Source organism: Podarcis raffonei, chromosome 6, assembly GCF_027172205.1.
Source record: "Podarcis raffonei isolate rPodRaf1 chromosome 6, rPodRaf1.pri, whole genome shotgun sequence".
NCBI classification, from domain to species: Eukaryota; Metazoa; Chordata; class Lepidosauria; order Squamata; family Lacertidae; genus Podarcis; species Podarcis raffonei.
This window is the reverse complement of record NC_070607.1, coordinates 68791909-68809064: the sequence shown is the minus strand read 5'-3', so window position 1 is coordinate 68809064 and position 17156 is coordinate 68791909. Positions and strand designations below refer to the sequence as shown.

Genomic DNA, 17156 nt, shown 5'->3' with positions numbered 1-17156 from the left:
ACACAAATACATTGCGCTCAAAGTGGTCCATAAAAGACAATTCAAATACAATAGCACAAATAATAACACACTAGATTATACCATTGATCATCTACTTTAGTTTGTGAGCAAGAAAGAGAAGATGTATGCTTTCTTTAATAGGAAGAATAAAGTATTCTTTGTTCTTCTAATGCAAGCTTTCATATATTGCTTCTGTTTGTGTGAATGGTTTTTAATTGTATGTATTCTCTACAGATTCTGTGATCAGACCTTGATCATACAGCATTTATATCAATATAAAATTTAATTGTACTTTATGTTCCCTTAATACCATATGCTAATAATTCAGTATGCACTGACAATTGGATTAGAGCTTTCGAAGTGAGTAGTTTCTCTTGTTAGCTTACCTAAAACTTAGGTCTGACTTGGATAAGTATTCTTACATTATTGCTGTGATCAGTTTCTGAGCTGGCTACGTGTGAGAGCAAGACAGGCAAAAATAGCTTAATTTATTTTAGTGCTTACTCTGCACTTTTACATTAGAGGAGCCATGAAACTGGCTTACAAATTTTATTGAAAGGGGACCTTTTAATTTTAAAAAATATATTAAAAGCATCTAATCACAATCAAACATCTGAAGCAAAATTTAGAACCGATATAACCAAACCGTCTGCCTGGATAGACTTGCCAAAACAGAAAGGTTTTCAATAGGCATCAAAAGGAGTATAGTGATGGTTCTAGCTTAATGTCAGTAGTGAGCTGCAAAGTATAGGTGCCAAAGGAAGACTCCTTACAAACGCAGAAAGGATATTGTATGGCGCTAGCAGAAGTGCCTCTTTTGCAGATCAAAGTGAAACTGCACGCATGAGCTATGACAATCCCTTAAACCGGTTCCAAACAGAACTTTCTATACCAATAAGAACTTTCTATACCAATAAGAACAACTCAGGCTGGTAGTGAACTGGCAGTCAGTGCAGATCTTCAAGCACAGGTGTAATATGCCAACAGACTCCTGTCAGCAATCATGCCGCTGCATTTTGCACTAACTGCAGTTTCCAGACAAAAATGGGAAATCCCATATAGAGGACATTGCAGTCGCCTAGTCTTGAAGTTACATGCTCTTAAAGCAATAGTCTTCCGTTGAAAAGGATGAATGTGGATGAAACAGGCTTTACTCAGCCTGTACCAACACAAAACATAGGATCAGCATTGACCTGCCAGAAATCTCGCTGGATCCAAGTTGAGCCATTAGGCTTGAGGACCAATACAATAAGGCTACAAAATAATTCCACAGTATTCTAACTCAGCATTTCCTGAAACTCTATAAAGCCCTATATGGCCTAGGACCCTCATACCTACGGGACTGCCTCTCCTGGTACGCCGCCTGGAGGACCTTATGGTCTGCAAATAATAACACCTTGGAGATCCCAGGCCTCAGAGAGATTAGGCTGGCCTTGACCAGGGCCAGGGCCTTTTTGGCCTTGGCCCCGGCCTGGTGGAACACTGTGTCACAAGAAATCAGGGCCCTGTGGGATCTGACATCTTTCCGCAGGGCCTGCAAGATGGAGTTGTTCTGCCAGGCCTTTGGTCAGGGCTCAGCCTGACTCCCCTTTTCTTTTTGTATAAGAACTAATATGAAAGAGGCCTCCCAGCATTCTCACAGGCCCATATAAGATAATCGATGAGCACTTACATTTCCTAAGCCTAACCCTGCAGAAAGCCATCTAATTAGATTTTAGTTTGATTTTGACATGTTTTTAGGAGGTAATTTAATTATTGTTTGATTTTATACCAACGTTATATATCTGATGTTAGCCACCCTGAGCCCGACTTCGGCTGGGGAGGGCAGGATATAAATAAAAGTTTATTGTTGTTGTTGTATGTTGCATCCTGCTTTCTTTTGGGCAGTTGCACCTTCCTGGGAGTGGTATTGTATTGTTGGATTAAAGAAATTGTGGTGCAAATTTGACATCAGTGAGGCTGCCTATTCTTTTAGCACACTGCCCTTATTCTGCCTGGGCTGCATTATGTTTATCCCTATTAGCTGAAAACTGGAATTCAGCTGGTGAATTCATCTGTCCCTGGTGAGTTGAGAGAAATGCTCCTCCCATGCCCGCCATGCAACAAATTCGGAGTAAATACTTCAGACATCTGACAAGTATTGTGTAACCTTAGGCTTATTAAAAATCCTTATCCCCAGGTATATTGTCGTTCCTTCTTGTGGTACCTTTTCTTATCCGAACCCTAGTCAAGCTACCGTATTCTGTATGTAATCAACACCATCTATAAACACTACTGATTTCTGTATCTGAGGCTCCAGGGTTGCTGTGTTTGTTCTGTCCCATGATTCCCCTATGGAAGATTGTGAGCTGTGGGAGAGAGGAAGGGGATAATTCCAGGGAGACCTGTGGGACTGCCTGAAAATCAAATAACACAAGATCAGGAATTGTATCTTTGTGGTTGAGATGGTATATACAGGAGGGTTTTATTAAAGGACTTGACCAAACCATCAAAGAGGAAGGGGTGTAGCTCATTGGCAGAACATCTGCTTTGCATGCAGAAGGTCTCAGGTACAATCCTGATCATCTCCAGGCATGGCTAGGAATGTTAGTCCTGCTGTCAGTCAGTGTAGACAGTAAGGCGCTAATTGTCCTGTTTTGGTATATGGCAGCTTCCTAATTTTCCAGAGGCTGGAAATTGCTCCTCTTATGAGACTCTATAATGGTGATATTAAAGCAAATGCAAAGGATGATTGGAGATAAGCTGGTGGCATACTTCAATCCAGGCAGAAAGATTCACCAACAAGCTATTCCCAGGGCTTTTGTATTATGTGGACACAACTCAAAACAGCAAACAGCATCATCACCCACCACTAGAAACCAATAGGCTATTGAATCTAGTCACTGGAAAGAGCATTGTAAGATGTTCCAGGTGAAATGGTCAACACAAGTAGAAGCTATCAGGGGCCTTATCTCTATAACCTGACCCAAGGTGGGGTGAACTTCTGCTGGATGGACACATCCTGGTTTATACTTCTGCAGAAAGACATGTTGCAAAAGGACACTTGAATATTATCTGGAAGTGACATTCATGGGTAGCTTGTAATATTTAAAGCACCCTTTGCCATACCTAATGCCCTCCACATGTTTTGGGCTACAACTCTCACCAGCCCCCTAGTTAGAATGCAAGATTGCTTAGTCCAGCCTGCCTTGGGCAGCACCATAGTAAATTGTAGAATGACCAGGCAATCTCAGACAAGAGTTTGATCAGTGGCTGGAAAGAAGATGAGTTTTCTCTGCTTTACTGCTGTTATTGCCCTAACTTGGGGGTGATTTTCAAAGAAAAGTTCTGGTTGAGTGTCCCTTGCCCTTCTCAGCAGTAGCACTTGTGGTGAATTTCCTTCCTTTTAGGGTGGGCAGAAGATAGATCTGTGTCTGCTGGTAGATCTCAGGACATTCTACAAGAATTTCTGACTCTCAGTTGCTTGAAAAAAGCAGTAACAGAATTAACAAGTGCTGCCAACACATTATACTGCTGGAATGAAGAAAGGTTGGGAAACGTGTGGAAGGACTGTGAGCTTTGTTCGATTCAGGCTCTCAAAATGAGTTCCTAGGCTCTGAATTATTTAATTCTTAGTGTGTGTGTTTTGAGGATCTTGGGGTTCTAGTAAAAAAGCAAGATCCCACAAGCCTGAAGTCTGCCAGTACCTGATGTAGGTGAGTTGCAGGCTACTTCCTTCTAGCAGTGCCATTGGGAAAGTAGCTAATGCTTCTTTAAGTGAGAGGAGAATGGGAACTTTGCAACTCATTTAAACTTGGTTAACTGCAAGGGATAGCAGATTTGCCTGGAACCAGCATAAACTGATAATAGTGTGATTTAAGAAAAGGACATTTTTGAAGAAACATAGCTGGCTTGGGACTATATGGCAAATATAACAACAGATGTACTGAGTTTTGTGTTGCGTCCATTTATGTTTGTATGCTATTGAAATTTTGAATAAAAATGCTTTTTTTTTAAAGGAACATAGCTATTCTGCCAAGGCATATGCTTTCAGATTAATTGTTGTATGGTGCTGCTATGAGAGGGACGATAGGTTTTGGTGAAGTCTTTCCCTTCCACCTTTCCAGTGTGGGAGTTCTGAAAGGAAGTGAAGATCTATGAGGCTCTGAAACCAGAACAAACTGGCAGGGTTGAATCTGCCATTCCATGAAGTATGAACAAATCTAGCAGGGCCTCAAACCTATTTAGCCCCTTTCATCTGTTGGATTACAAACCAATCAGAGATATCTGCCTGTCAGACCCTGATATCTCCTCTGAGTGTGCATAGTCACGTGATTTGAGTGCCCATCTTGTAGAAGGTGTCCTGTCTGCCCAGAGGCTTCCTTTTCTTTTGGATATTTCTGAACTCGTGGATGATTATTACTTATGAATTGCCTTTTGTATTTGTGTGAGAAAGTGATTTGCAGTCGTATCACAGGAGTAATGAGTGATGGTCTTATGGCATCTGCTTTTCATGTCCTGACTTTGCCAGTTGTGGAGGCAATGTGTGAAGGAGTGTGAGCTACAAGGAATGAAACATGAACAATGAAATATTTAGTGGTGGTTTTCCTCATTTATATTTACCCATGGTAAAATAACTACTGTTACAGGTTAAGCCTGTGTGGTGGCTGGGCCCTATAGACAAGAGAGAGGGTGTCAAGTAAAAAAAATGGAGACAAAACAGACGTTAACTGTTCTTGGGACCTTCTGGTTGCTCTTGCACCTTCTCAGGTGTGCACAGCTATTCTTTGCAGTGGGTTTGGGAAGCCTAAATGGTGTCCCCACACAATCCCTTTTTACATCAGCTAAATTTAGATGCATGAAAGGGTTGGTTGGGCCGGATGTTGCTTCTGTAGCATCTGAAGCAGGGCTTCATCTCTTCCTGCTTAATTTCCAACCAATCTGAGATTTCCTTAGGGTTATCCCAAGTCAGCCAGCCTCTCCATAACATCTGCCCATGGACATGTGATGCTGTTGAAACAGAAAAGTAATGAGCCATGTGGTCTGAAAGTTTGCCAGTTTGTATGTTAAACCCTGATCAATTTCTGTTGTATATTGACATTAGTGTGAAACTGAGGTGCAGATTATCACATTTTGCATTTGGTCCATTTGAATGTTACACTGCATGTTTTTGCAGGGAAATACGCATGTGCACAAGAATAGTGCAGCTTCATGCAGTTTTCATGTTCTAGAAAACCTGACTGTATGAAGCAACCCTAACACCATCGTATTAAATGGCATTTGGCCAAATCTTTCTGCGAGTGTCAGACAAATAGTTAAAGCAGTGTACCTGATCATTACTTTTTTATTTCTTTATTTTATTTTTGGAGGAAAATGTATTTAGCTCTATGGTCTGTTAAGACAAGAGAATACATGGCAGTCCAAAGAAATTATTAGGAAACTGAAACAGTTTGCACAGATGACATTTTCTGAAGATTTGTGATTCTGTATGCATATTTCTTATTATTATGACCTAATTGTTTAATGAGTATTCAACATTCTCCTTTCACTCTGTTAACAGATGGCGCACTGCGTGACAAAGGTGGAACTGTCCATATCATGTGATAATCTGCTTGATAAAGATGTTGGCTCAAAATCTGATCCTCTATGTGTCCTGCTTCAAGATGTTGGTGGAAACCAATGGACCGAAGTAAGAAATTGTTTCTAGTAATTTTAAAACTACCAGAAGTTGGCAGTCTCCTTTCTGAACACATCTGAACACTTGACGTTTTGATTAAAATTAATTAAGGATTAATATTTTACAGGTTTAAGCAATTAAATGCGCTAAATGACAACAAAATCTCACAGGTTTTTTTTGTATGTCCCATTTTTTAAAATAAAAATATTACAGGGCTTTTACGTAGCCCAAGCTTTTTAATCATGGAAGTTTTTATAAATTATTTTTAACTGAATTTTGTATTTGCTAATTCAATCCCTCTGGCTTTTGGTGGAGAAAGGAGGCCGGCAACAACATAGCATCAGCATTTTTAATATTCCCATTGTAATGCTGAAAGTTCCACTATGTTATCAAATCTTTTTACTGTTTGAAGTTGCATCTGGAGACAATACATCTTTAGTTGCCCCAGAGTCAACATACCCAACTTTTTCATATCCTCCCCTTCTGGTTTTACTCAACATCCAACCTGAAAAAGTGTTCAGGAGAAATCAGAAGCCTGTTCACAACTTTGGTGTTTTGGTTGTTTTGACAAAAAACTATTACTATTATGCAGCTTGTGGGGAGATGTGTGTGTGTGTGTGTGTGTGTGTGTGTGTGTGTGTGTATGGACCAGCATGATTGCCCATAACTCTTGTTATTTTTTGTGTCTTCTACAAGTAATTGACAGTGGAAAGATTGAAGGCAGTATATTTCTGTACTGGCCTGGGTCACATGTAGTGCCAATCCAAAACAATGAGTAAGCCTGAGCAAGCAAGAATGTGAGCACACAGAGCAAAATCTGCAGCTGCCTTGCTGCTCCCCCAGGCTTACTGCTGCTGCACTAATCAAAACTAAGCCATGCCATGGTTTAGCATATCATAGAATCATAGAGTTGGAAGAGACCACAAGGGCCATCGAGTCCAACCCCCTGCCAAGCAGGAAACACCATCAGAGCACTCCTGACATATGGTTGTCAAGCCTCTGCTTAAAGACCTCCAAAGAAGGAGACTCCACCACACTCCTTGGCAGCAAATTCCACTGTCGAACAGCTGTCTTACTGTCAGGAAGTTCTTCCTAATGTTTAGGTGGAATCTTCTTTCTTGTAGTTATCATTACATGGGAACCCAGGTTCATGGTTTTGTCTCCTCCGAACAAGCCTTGAGCAGCAAGCCAAAAACAAACTTTAGCTGTACTTTGTGGTTTGCTTGGAGTGAGGCAAACAATGAACTTAGGATCAGACATAATTTTAATCTCATACTATGGTTTAGGGAAGGAGCAAAGTGGCCATAATTTTTGCTTTGTGTATTTGCATGCTTGCTTGTTCAAAATATGTCATAGTTTGACTTAGCATTCCATGTGACTCAGGCCAGTTTATGACCTGAACAACCTACAGAAAGAAAGGACATTGGTGTTTTCCTTTGTATTTTTGCTTCTTTGGTCCTTAACGAGAAGACCACCATGGAAGATATGCTTCCATGAACTGTTTCCCCTGTGGTAAGCAGCCACAGAAAAGTGTTGTGTAGGAAACTGCTTTATATCAAGTCAGATGATTGGTTCCTCTAGCTCAGTATTTTTGTCACTGGCTGGCAGAGGTGCTCTAGAATTTCAACAAGAGATGCAGCCAAACACCTAAAATTGCAATAACTTTGGCATATTCAACCATTTTTCTTCCTCTTAAGTTAAAACGAAGCACTTTTCAATCCAAATAGTTTCAGAGGGATTAAGAACAGGCTTAAATCTCTCCCACTGAAAGTAGAACTTAGAAAGTACTTAACTTTGGTTAGATCACACCTCTAGTTTTCTGTTGAAGAATGTGAGTGTTAAGCATGACATTTCCCTTTCTTGTTGTATTGTTACAGTTGGATCGAACTGAAAAAATAAAGAATTGCCAGAATCCTCAATTTTCAAAGAAGCTGCGGATTGATTATTATTTTGAGAAAGTTCAGAAACTGAAATTTGGCATTTACGACATTGATAACAAATCCTATGACTTAAATGATGATGACTTTCTTGGAGGGGCAGAGTGCACCTTGGGACAGGTACTGGAAAACAAGTACTGTAATGCTACATGCTATTTTATCATCTTTTAATTACACAGATGAAAGGAGGAGTTAATATTCTGAAAGCTTTCAGTTAAGTGTAGAAGTACTTGCATCAATTGCCTCCTTTTGCGTGGTGGTGCAGGACTCTATGGGCCTGCTTGTTTGCTGGACACTAGCAAACATCAGTCTTGCCAACCCTAAAACCAGACCTCACTGTGACTATTGCACATGACAATAATTCCATAATAGAGTTGTTCTCAGTCCCACCCCTCGGCTTCGAAATAGATGTTGACCTTATGCCTGATGTATGCTGACTCTAAGTAACCCAAAATGTGAGGTGTGGCATGGCATTGCAGGAGTGCTCGCCCCCACATGTGCCAATGAAATAGGGTAGGAAAACTTACAATGCAGCAATGTTATGTTGGCAGCAAGGATAATAACAATAATTATTATTATTTATTAAATTTCTATCCCACCCTTTATTCAAAGATCACTGGGTGATTTACAATATAAACACACACACACAGTTTAAAAGCCCATAGAGGAATATGTTTGCCTGCCGCCTAAAGATATATAACAAAGGCACCAGGCGAGCCTCCCCGGTCCCTGGGGACAGCATTCCACAAGCAGGGAATAGAAAAGGCCAGTTCTCATGTTGCTGCCCTCCTGACCATTCCTGGAGGAGGCACATGAAGAAGGGTCTCAGATAGTGATTGCAGGGTTTGAGTTGGTTCATATGGGGGAAAGCGATCCTTGAGGTATTGTAGTCCTTATCCATTTAAAGTTTTATAGGTTGAAACCAGCACTTTGAATTGGGACTGAAAACTAATTGGCAGCCAGTGCAGTTCAGCCAGGATTGGCTCCAACCGTCTTGCCCTTGTAAGCAACCTGGCCACTGAATTCTGCTCCAGCTGAACTGTCTTCAGAGGCAACCCCATGTACCAAAACATAGACAACAGAAGTTAGGCTATCCCTGTCCGGATAGGGGTGCAGCTGGGTCCCCAGCCAAAGCTGATGGAAGGCACTCTATGCCACCAAGGCCACCTGAGCCTCAAGCGACAGCAATGGATCCAGTGGCACCTCCATGCTATTCCTTCAGAGGGAATGGAACCCCATCAAGAGCAGGCAACCTCCCATCTATGCGGTCTAGGGAACCACCCACTAACAGAGCCTCTGTCTCATCTGGATTGAGCTTCACTTCATTGGCTCTTATCCAGTCCATTACCAAGGCAAGGCAACAGTCCAGCACACCCACTGCCACACCTGTGGATGTAAAGGAGAGCTATTACATTGCTGACAATGAAAGCTCTGGATAAGGGGCTGCTGGTGGCAGCAAGTCATTTGCCATAACATGTTGTTACAGCATTGGATGTTGTTCTTAGGGCTGAGTTACACAATCCTTTCAGCACCTTGGCATGTGAGTTTACTTGATCCTTATTGTGTTTGTCCTTTTAATTTAAAATAATGCATCCTGAGGCTTTGGGAACTGTCTGAAAATCCAAATGGTTAAATCACGTAAAAGTTCAAATCTGTTTCTCATTACACTTATATAGTTACATTGACATGTATCTTGGCAAATGCTTTTGGGATTCATGATAAAATTTCACACTATGTAAATGGTTATGATTGGCTGTTATAACTGATAGCTGCAAAAATGTCTGTTGTGTTGACAGCATGTTAATTGGCTTCTTGCCAATGATATTTCTTCCTTCACATTTCTGCCTCAGGGTAGAATATATCACTTTATGTGACTTTTGTAATGGATGCATAGTTTTCATTCTTCTTTAGATTGTGTCAAGTAAAACTGTCACTCAGCCTTTAATGCTGAAGAAAGGAAAACCTGCAGGAAAAGGCACTGTTACGGTAAGAAACTCATTTCTGGCTAGTTTAAGATTCCTCTACAATTTTTTTCACCAATAATTGCTTTGGGGAACCCTTTAAAATCCTTGTTGGTGGTCCCCCATAGCTCAGCTGCGTGGCTCATAACTACTAGGAGCCATTCATTTAGTGTTTGGGGTGGGGGGTGTTCCACGTCTATGGAATTCCCGCCCAACTGAGATTAGACAGGCATCCTTTGCTGAACTTCAATCACATGACAAAGTCTTCCTTATTTCAGCAGGCATTTTAAGGTAATTTTCTGGTTTTATGAACAAATCGAATTGTGAGTGTTTTTCTTTTAAGAATATATATACCATTAATTTTAAATATTAAGTGATATAGAACTATCTGAAATAAACATAAATTTAAAAATTATGATCGATTTCAGAATTACTCCAGTTTAACAGACAAAATAGTGTTTTTTAAGTATCATATTAAAAAAAGTGATCCAATACAAAAGCTATTGGGGTACATTGGAAATCTCAATGTCTATTTAAATTCTTTATTGGGCTATCAGGAAGCCCTGGAGGAGAAAAAGGGAACTATGAGATATTGGCTTATAACAGAAGAGGAAACAACACAGAAACCAAATAATATCTAAGTGAAATACTGGCCTCATAGTAAATAGTGGAAGTGGGCCAATGTACCTCAGTAACCTCAATGGCCTAATGAGGTTTGCTGTTTGTATTTTCTTTTTCCAAATAAGAAATAAACATTTCAAGTTTAGACTATGTTAACTCCTGTGTCAAAGCAAAGCAGAATTAACCCTAGGTTGAAATTTACTCCTGGAGACCAACAAACCCCTGTGATCCTTTTTGTAATTGTTGGTGGGTGTGTTGTGTGTACACAGGAATGTACAGGCCTTTAAAAAAAATCAAAATAGGTACCGTATTTTTCACCCTATAGGACGCACTTTTCCCCCTCCAAAAACGAAGGGGAAATATGTGTGCGTCCTATGGGGCGAATGCAGGCTTTCGCTGAAGCCTGGAGAGCGAGGGGGGTCGGTGCGCACCGACCCCTCTCGCTCTCCAGGCTTCAGGAAGCTCTCCGCAAGCCGTGGGAGAGCTGCGAGACTTCGCGCAGCTCTCCCACAGCTAGCGGAGATCTTGCCTGCACCCAGAAGCTTGGGGCGCGCTGAGCTCAGCACGCCCCAGGCTTCGGGCTTTGCGCAGCTCTCCGCTAGCCGTGGGAGAGCTGCACGAAGTTGTGCAGCTCTCCCACCACTTGCGGATAGCAGCCTGTTCTGGGGTCGGGGGAAGCTCGGGCTTCCCCCGCCCCAGCCCTACACCTGGGGGAAAAATAATTTTCCCCCCTTTATTTCCCCCCCCAAAAAAACTAGGTGCGCCCTATGGGCCGATGCGCCCTATGGGGCGAAAAATACGGTAAGTGCTACAGAATTCATTATATAGGCATACATGCTAAGGGTTTGCCTATCCTATTTTGAGAAGTTGCTGGGAATAGTATAGACATTTTGTAGTTTCCCATTCCCATTCATTTCAATAGGGCTAAATCAGACCTCTGATAGTTAAACATATTTTTTTTAAAAAAAATGAAAAGATGAGGGGTGTGAAACAGGACAACTAACCTCATTATTGTCAAATGTATGTGTGGAGTATGAAGTGGTTCAGGTTTGCTTTAAAAAAACCAAAACCATTTTGCAAGTAATTCAGACAGCTTCTGGATTCCACAGCAGTCACATTATCACAGGAGGAATTTAGGAAGTAAATAACACTGCTGCTTCATGTGAATGTATTTGGAACATAATAGCTTCACATATTTCTCCTTTGGTTAAACTAACTGTGAAGTACATTGGTGAATTTGTTTTATAATTTGTGTATTTGAACAGTCTGCATTATTCACATTAGAAATACTTTCCAAAATCACACTGAAATTATTTCCCCTTGAATTTTTAGATTTCTGCAGAAGAGATTAAAGACACTAGAGTTGTGTCCTTAGATGTTGAAGCCCGGAATTTAGACAAAAAGGTAAATGGTATATTGAAAGTAACTCTCTTTCCAGTTCATTCCGTTCTTGAACCAACATTTATATCCCATCTTTCCTCCAAGGAGCTCAAGGTGGTGTACAGAGCTCTCCCCACTCCATTTTATCCTCGCAGCAACCTTGTGAGGTAGGTTAAGCTGAGAGGCTTGACTGGCCCACTGAGCTTTATGGTTGAGTGGGGACTAGATCCCTGGACACTTCCCCACACTGGCTCTATAGCAGTACCTGTGTGAATAGGTTTCACAAGGTCTGTCATGACAGAACCATCAAGAAGGAAATGGCAATAAGTGTAGTAATTAAGGGCTTACATGAGAATGGACCTGTCTGTTGCTTCGAAGGGGGGGAGGAAGGTTGAATGTGAGAGGCATGTGTGTAGACCACACTTGAAATTAAAGGTGATTATTATTTTTATTTTGTAAAGCTTTTTTCATTTATTGAAGTTAATTCTTGAAGTAAAGATTTCCTAGAGAAGCATAATAATTTCAGCTCTCGCTACCATGGATTTTGGTGCTTAAAGCACTTTATAGTTTGCCTTAGCTGAGCATAGGCGTGCATTATTTGCAGGCTACTAAATGAACAAAAGGACCCAACAGAAACATCTGTGACTGAAAATAAGCTGTTATTCGTTGAATGTTTGGGGGGGTTGCCAGTAATAATAGATATAATATGAATAGCAGAAAGGTATATTGCTCTAGAAGTTCTTACATCCTGAATTATTATTTGTATAAAGATCAAGGTTCTTTTTCTATGCAGGATTTTTTGGGCAAATCTGATCCATTTTTGGAGTTTTATAAGGAGAGTGATGGTGGAAAATGGCAGCTTGTCTACCGATCAGAGGTAGGATTTACACAGTGATTCAACTTTTGAACTTCAGGAGCTGCTATATCTTAATGAACTCTGAATGAACTCAGTTGCAAAAAAATGGAGCTGCTACTTCTTTGGACAAAATCAGGCAGAGGCATTATGCATAAATGGAGCTCTGCCAATCCAAGGTTCTTCGGCCAGACTTTGGGTGATACCTCCTCATCCCACACTCTTCCGGAGGGCTTCCGACCTTCAGAAACACCTTTTCAGTGGGCAGAGTGGGCTGCATTACATAGTAATTTCTTCTGCTAGTGGTTCTCAGACTTCAACCCACTATAAGTTCCTCATATTTGGGCAGTGATTGTAATGGTTATATGGGGTTGCTCGTGCGTAAGTTGCCGCCACTCTTGGCGAGGTTGCCTGGTTAAACCTTTTCCTGGCTGGACAGCCCTTCACTTCGTGGCTGTTTCAGTCGCTAGCAGAATCCGTCAGTGGGCGTTTCTTGAACTTCTTCTAGCAAAGAAGTTCTTTGACGCCAAGTCTACGCCTACTTTCCCTGCAAGGAAGTCTTCTGCGCAGGGTGGGTGTGGGTAGCGGAGGACCTGTGCTCTCCCCGCTGGTCTCCGGCGAAGAGTCCTGGAGCCCCCTCTCCGATTCCCCCATCCGCCCCCCTTTATCCCTGGTGTTACGCTGATTTCCTTCCCCAGCCGATGAGTCCCCTCTCTCCCTGCTGGGCCCTTCTCCGGCATCGCTTGGGAGCCTTGCCTCCACTCCTGGCTCCGATGTCAGTTCCCTGACAGTGATGTACAAGCCAGTTGGGATGTCTGGAAGGCACTGCAGCAACTCTTAAATTTTGCAGCTGTAGCCACCCAAAATCTCATACTTATGCCAAACTGTGCACATTCAGCTGAGATGCATGTTTAAATTTATCTAGGTATGAAACTAGAAATTGGCTTAAAAAATACAGAAAATACATATATGTTTATTACACATCAAGTGTATTAATAGATATTTGCCTATAAGCAATGAGTTATGTCTTATCATAATGGTACTCTACTTTTCATCCAGAAAATTATTATGCAGCTATTGGAACAGAATTATTATTATTTAAATAATAATAATCTGCGGAAATCTAGGTGAGGGAATTCCATTGTCATAATGTACTTGTAGGATGAGGAGAGATCTCAGGCGCTTGATTGTAATTGGATTTCTTTTATAGGTAATTAAGAACAATTTAAATCCCTGCTGGAGAAAGTTCAGTGTTCCTCTGCAAACATTCTGTGGTGGTGACTTCAACAAACCAATGAAGGTGATGACAATGATTTAACTTTAAAAAATAAAAATAAAATACAGGTTAGAGAACCCATTTGATTTAATTATAAACATATTTTGCAATATGAAGTCTGACTGTGAAAGAACTAAAACCAAATAATGTGTGGCTGCCCAATAATTTAATTAGATTGCCATTATTTTTGCACCAGATTTCCTTCTGTGTGCTTACCCATTTATTTCTTTGAAATATACTTGCAGCACTGAAAATACTGGCAATATGAGCTATTCTCCATCCCTCTAACTGAGCAGGAACCCTTGTTCTGTTTATTGGTTAACCTGGAAACATCATCTGCCAGAGCTGTCTTTCTGTATAGACTAGTTTTTGCAGTACATCCACTGTGGACTACAACTATGTCTGAAAATAATAAATAATATTATTTAATCCTACACGCTTAAATGTAGTTTTATGGAAGACCAAGATCATGAAGACCTAAATAGCGGCTTGAATTTTCAAAAGTAAGTCTGTAGTATTGCTGGTTCTGTGGGAAAGCTTGAAAATATGACCTGAGTGTACCCAAATGCCCTTTGGAGGATGCTTGGCTCTGTTTTTAAGCTATGGTTTTTGTGGCTTAATTAATGAAATTATTATCTTCATACCCAAACATTCTAAACTATATAGTGACTGCAAAGCCTCCACGAGTCCATTGCTTTTTAAAAAAATGCACTTCCAAGTATCTAATGCAGTTGTTTAATATGCTTAATTTGCTGATGTTCAGAAGTGAAGTCATATCCACTGCCCAGTAAAATTGCCATTTAAGATAGGATTTTTAATATATTGGCCAACCAAATTTCACAACCTGGACTTTCTAGCCTGCTTGCAGGCTTCCCACAGCCCTTGGGTGGGCAACATTTGGCCCTCCAGATGTTGCTGGGCTGCAACTCCCATCACCCCTGCTTGTTAGCCATACTATCTGGGACTTACAGTAATTGGTGTCCAACAACATCTAGGTGCCACAGGTCTCCACCCCTGGCATTGGCTACTGTCACAACAGAATGCTGGACTTAGATGGTCCTTTGATCCAGTCCAGATGGGCAGCTCTTACGTTTTGTGCTGGCTGTCTTGGTAAATTAAGGCTGCTTGGGAGAAGCTGAGCTGTATATGTGGAAGAGGGAGTATTATACTCATGTAAAGGAATGGAAGATGCTAGATACCTTTAGTGAGATAGTCACAATTGGAGGAATAAAACATACATGTTGAGGATCCCCTCAGCTGTTGCTCATTGTCAAACCTTCCATTTTTGGCGATCACAACTAGATTGGGTATTTCTAACCAGGGTCATGTCCTGGTTATGTAACTGAAGGTGTGTTAGCAGTGTCAGTAGATTATCTCTACTTGGAGATTAATGAAGGAAATTATGACTTTAGGGGGTTTGTAAGAACTTACAGCAAGAGCAGTTGATAGTACAACTGTGGGACCCGGCATGTGTAAATAGGCCTGCGGTAAGTTGACTCAGCTCTTGACCTGCCCAGCCATTCCCAGGGGAATCAGGTGAACAGTCATTCTAATAACCTTCTAGTAACTGTCCTTGGGGTTGTGCTGGAGTGCTCTCATTCTTCTTTGTTTATTCAGAATATGCATGAGCATGCTGGATGACAGCACCAAATTTGCACCTATAAAGGGCATGTCCTTCCCACCCAAGCAGGGAGAGAAGAGCATTTTACATTCATGTATCTTTCTGGATCTGCACTTGCAAAAGCTTTCCCTGCCTGAGCAGAGGGAGATTGAAACTAAGCAGAGCCAATTGAAACTAAATCCAAGACAAGAGTGATAATGGTTGGTGTGTAGATAGACCAGGGGATAAAAGATGAAAAGAGCATCGCCTCCTTGGTTCAGTCAGGTTTGCAATTTGATTTTCAAGTCTAAACCAGGAGCACTTGTCACCTCCTAATCTGGTGAGAAGGCTACATTTCCCCCCCTATCTATGCCATTACTGAAAGGTACTGCTTTTCAATTGATGGTGTTCTAGGATGCACACTGTTGGCTTGTGCTGTTTTAAATCTTACTTTACTCCTAAAAACACATCACTGAATGTTGGTCACAAACAAATTAGAGGGATGTGCATTCAAGATAATATATTTACGATCAAGCCATTTATATGTAAGCCGTATATTGTATCTAGACGTAATTCCTATCTTTTAAATCTGCTGGTAAACAAGGGCAGTGTTGAAAGCTACCTCTTGTTTAAACTATAGCATTACTCAAAGTTATTTTAAGCCCCAAACACATAGCAGTTCTCAATTGAGTCCTGTGTTCCTTCCATTGGAGACTATCTAAATGGCTTAGCATGGACATTCAGGTCATATTTCATTTGACTTTTGAGAATGAGGCTTGCAGGTTTTTGCATGACTAGATATCACCAGGGAAGAGTAATCATGCAAAGTTCTTAAAATAAGAGGGAACTTTGGATTATACGGTTTGTGTTAAGGCTCTTCTTTGCTGTTGAATGTCTTGGGTTTTTGTGCTGTTTTTGTTTTGTTCCCATTGTTTCTTTTTATAAGGCTTATATAAGACTTAATTTCAATTGATTGCTTGGCTTCTATAACTGGATTTTTACTTAATTTAGCCTTGGAACAATCATTTTCTTCTTTTTTTATCTGCTCAGCATTTTAGTTGCATTTCCATTGCCTACTAAACAGGTTCGTACCCATGGCTCTCCTCAAGGACTCATTTTTGGGTCTCTCTCTTAATATTAGGTTTCAGTTAGTGATATGGATGACAGCACCAGTTCAGATTTGATAGGGGAGTTCACATGCATCACTGCAAAGCTGTTGGAAGCGAGAGACCAAGCGGTGAGCAGCAGTCATTCTCTCTTATAAAGTTCTGCTTGTCCATTGCCTGCTGTTTCTTTCCTTTCAGGTGCACTGTTCAGATTATGATAGTGATGGGTCACATGACTTGATAGGCATTTTTGAAACTAACCTCTCCCAGCTACAGAAGGCAGGTGGCAGCTCTCCGGTGAGCTTTTACTTTTACCTTCTTTTATTAACTAATTGAACCTATTTCTCATTGCAAAGAAGAATCATAAAGGTAAAGGTACCCCTGCCCGTACGGGCCAGTCTTGCCAGACTCTAGGGTTGTGCGCTCATCTCACTCAAGAGGCCGGGGGCCAGCGCTGTCCGGAGACACTTCCGGGTCACGTGGCCAGCGTGACAAAGCTGCATCTGGCGAGCCAGTGCAGCACATGGAAACGCCGTTTACCTTCCCGCTAGTAAGCGGTCCCTATTTATCTACTTGCACCCGGGGGTGCTTTCAAACTGCTAGGTTGGCAGGCGCTGGGACCGAGCGACGGGAGCGCACCCTGCCGCGGGGATTTGAACCGCCGACCTTTCGATCGGCAAGCCCTAGGCACCCACAGCGCCACCCGCGACCCAAAGAAGAATCATAGAAACAATAAATTGATTCTCACAGAGCTACAATTCCCAGC

The 17156-nt window shown here is 41.4% G+C and overlaps 1 protein-coding gene across 8 annotated transcripts in view; it reads left to right on the top strand.

The window, feature by feature from the left end:
• The window catches only part of LOC128416285 (copine-1-like), a 51054-nt gene that overhangs the window by 29241 nt on the left and 4657 nt on the right, over positions 1 to 17156 (top strand). For all 8 annotated transcript variants that reach the window (XM_053393827.1, XM_053393830.1, XM_053393829.1 and 5 more), the window contains 7 exons: positions 5540 to 5668; positions 7534 to 7713; positions 9505 to 9579; positions 11508 to 11579; positions 12349 to 12432; positions 13619 to 13708; positions 16589 to 16687. In XM_053393827.1, the coding sequence (XP_053249802.1) occupies positions 5540 to 5668; positions 7534 to 7713; positions 9505 to 9579; positions 11508 to 11579; positions 12349 to 12432; positions 13619 to 13708; positions 16589 to 16687 (729 nt within the window). The remainder of the gene's footprint in view (positions 1 to 5539; positions 5669 to 7533; positions 7714 to 9504; positions 9580 to 11507; positions 11580 to 12348; positions 12433 to 13618; positions 13709 to 16588; positions 16688 to 17156) is intronic.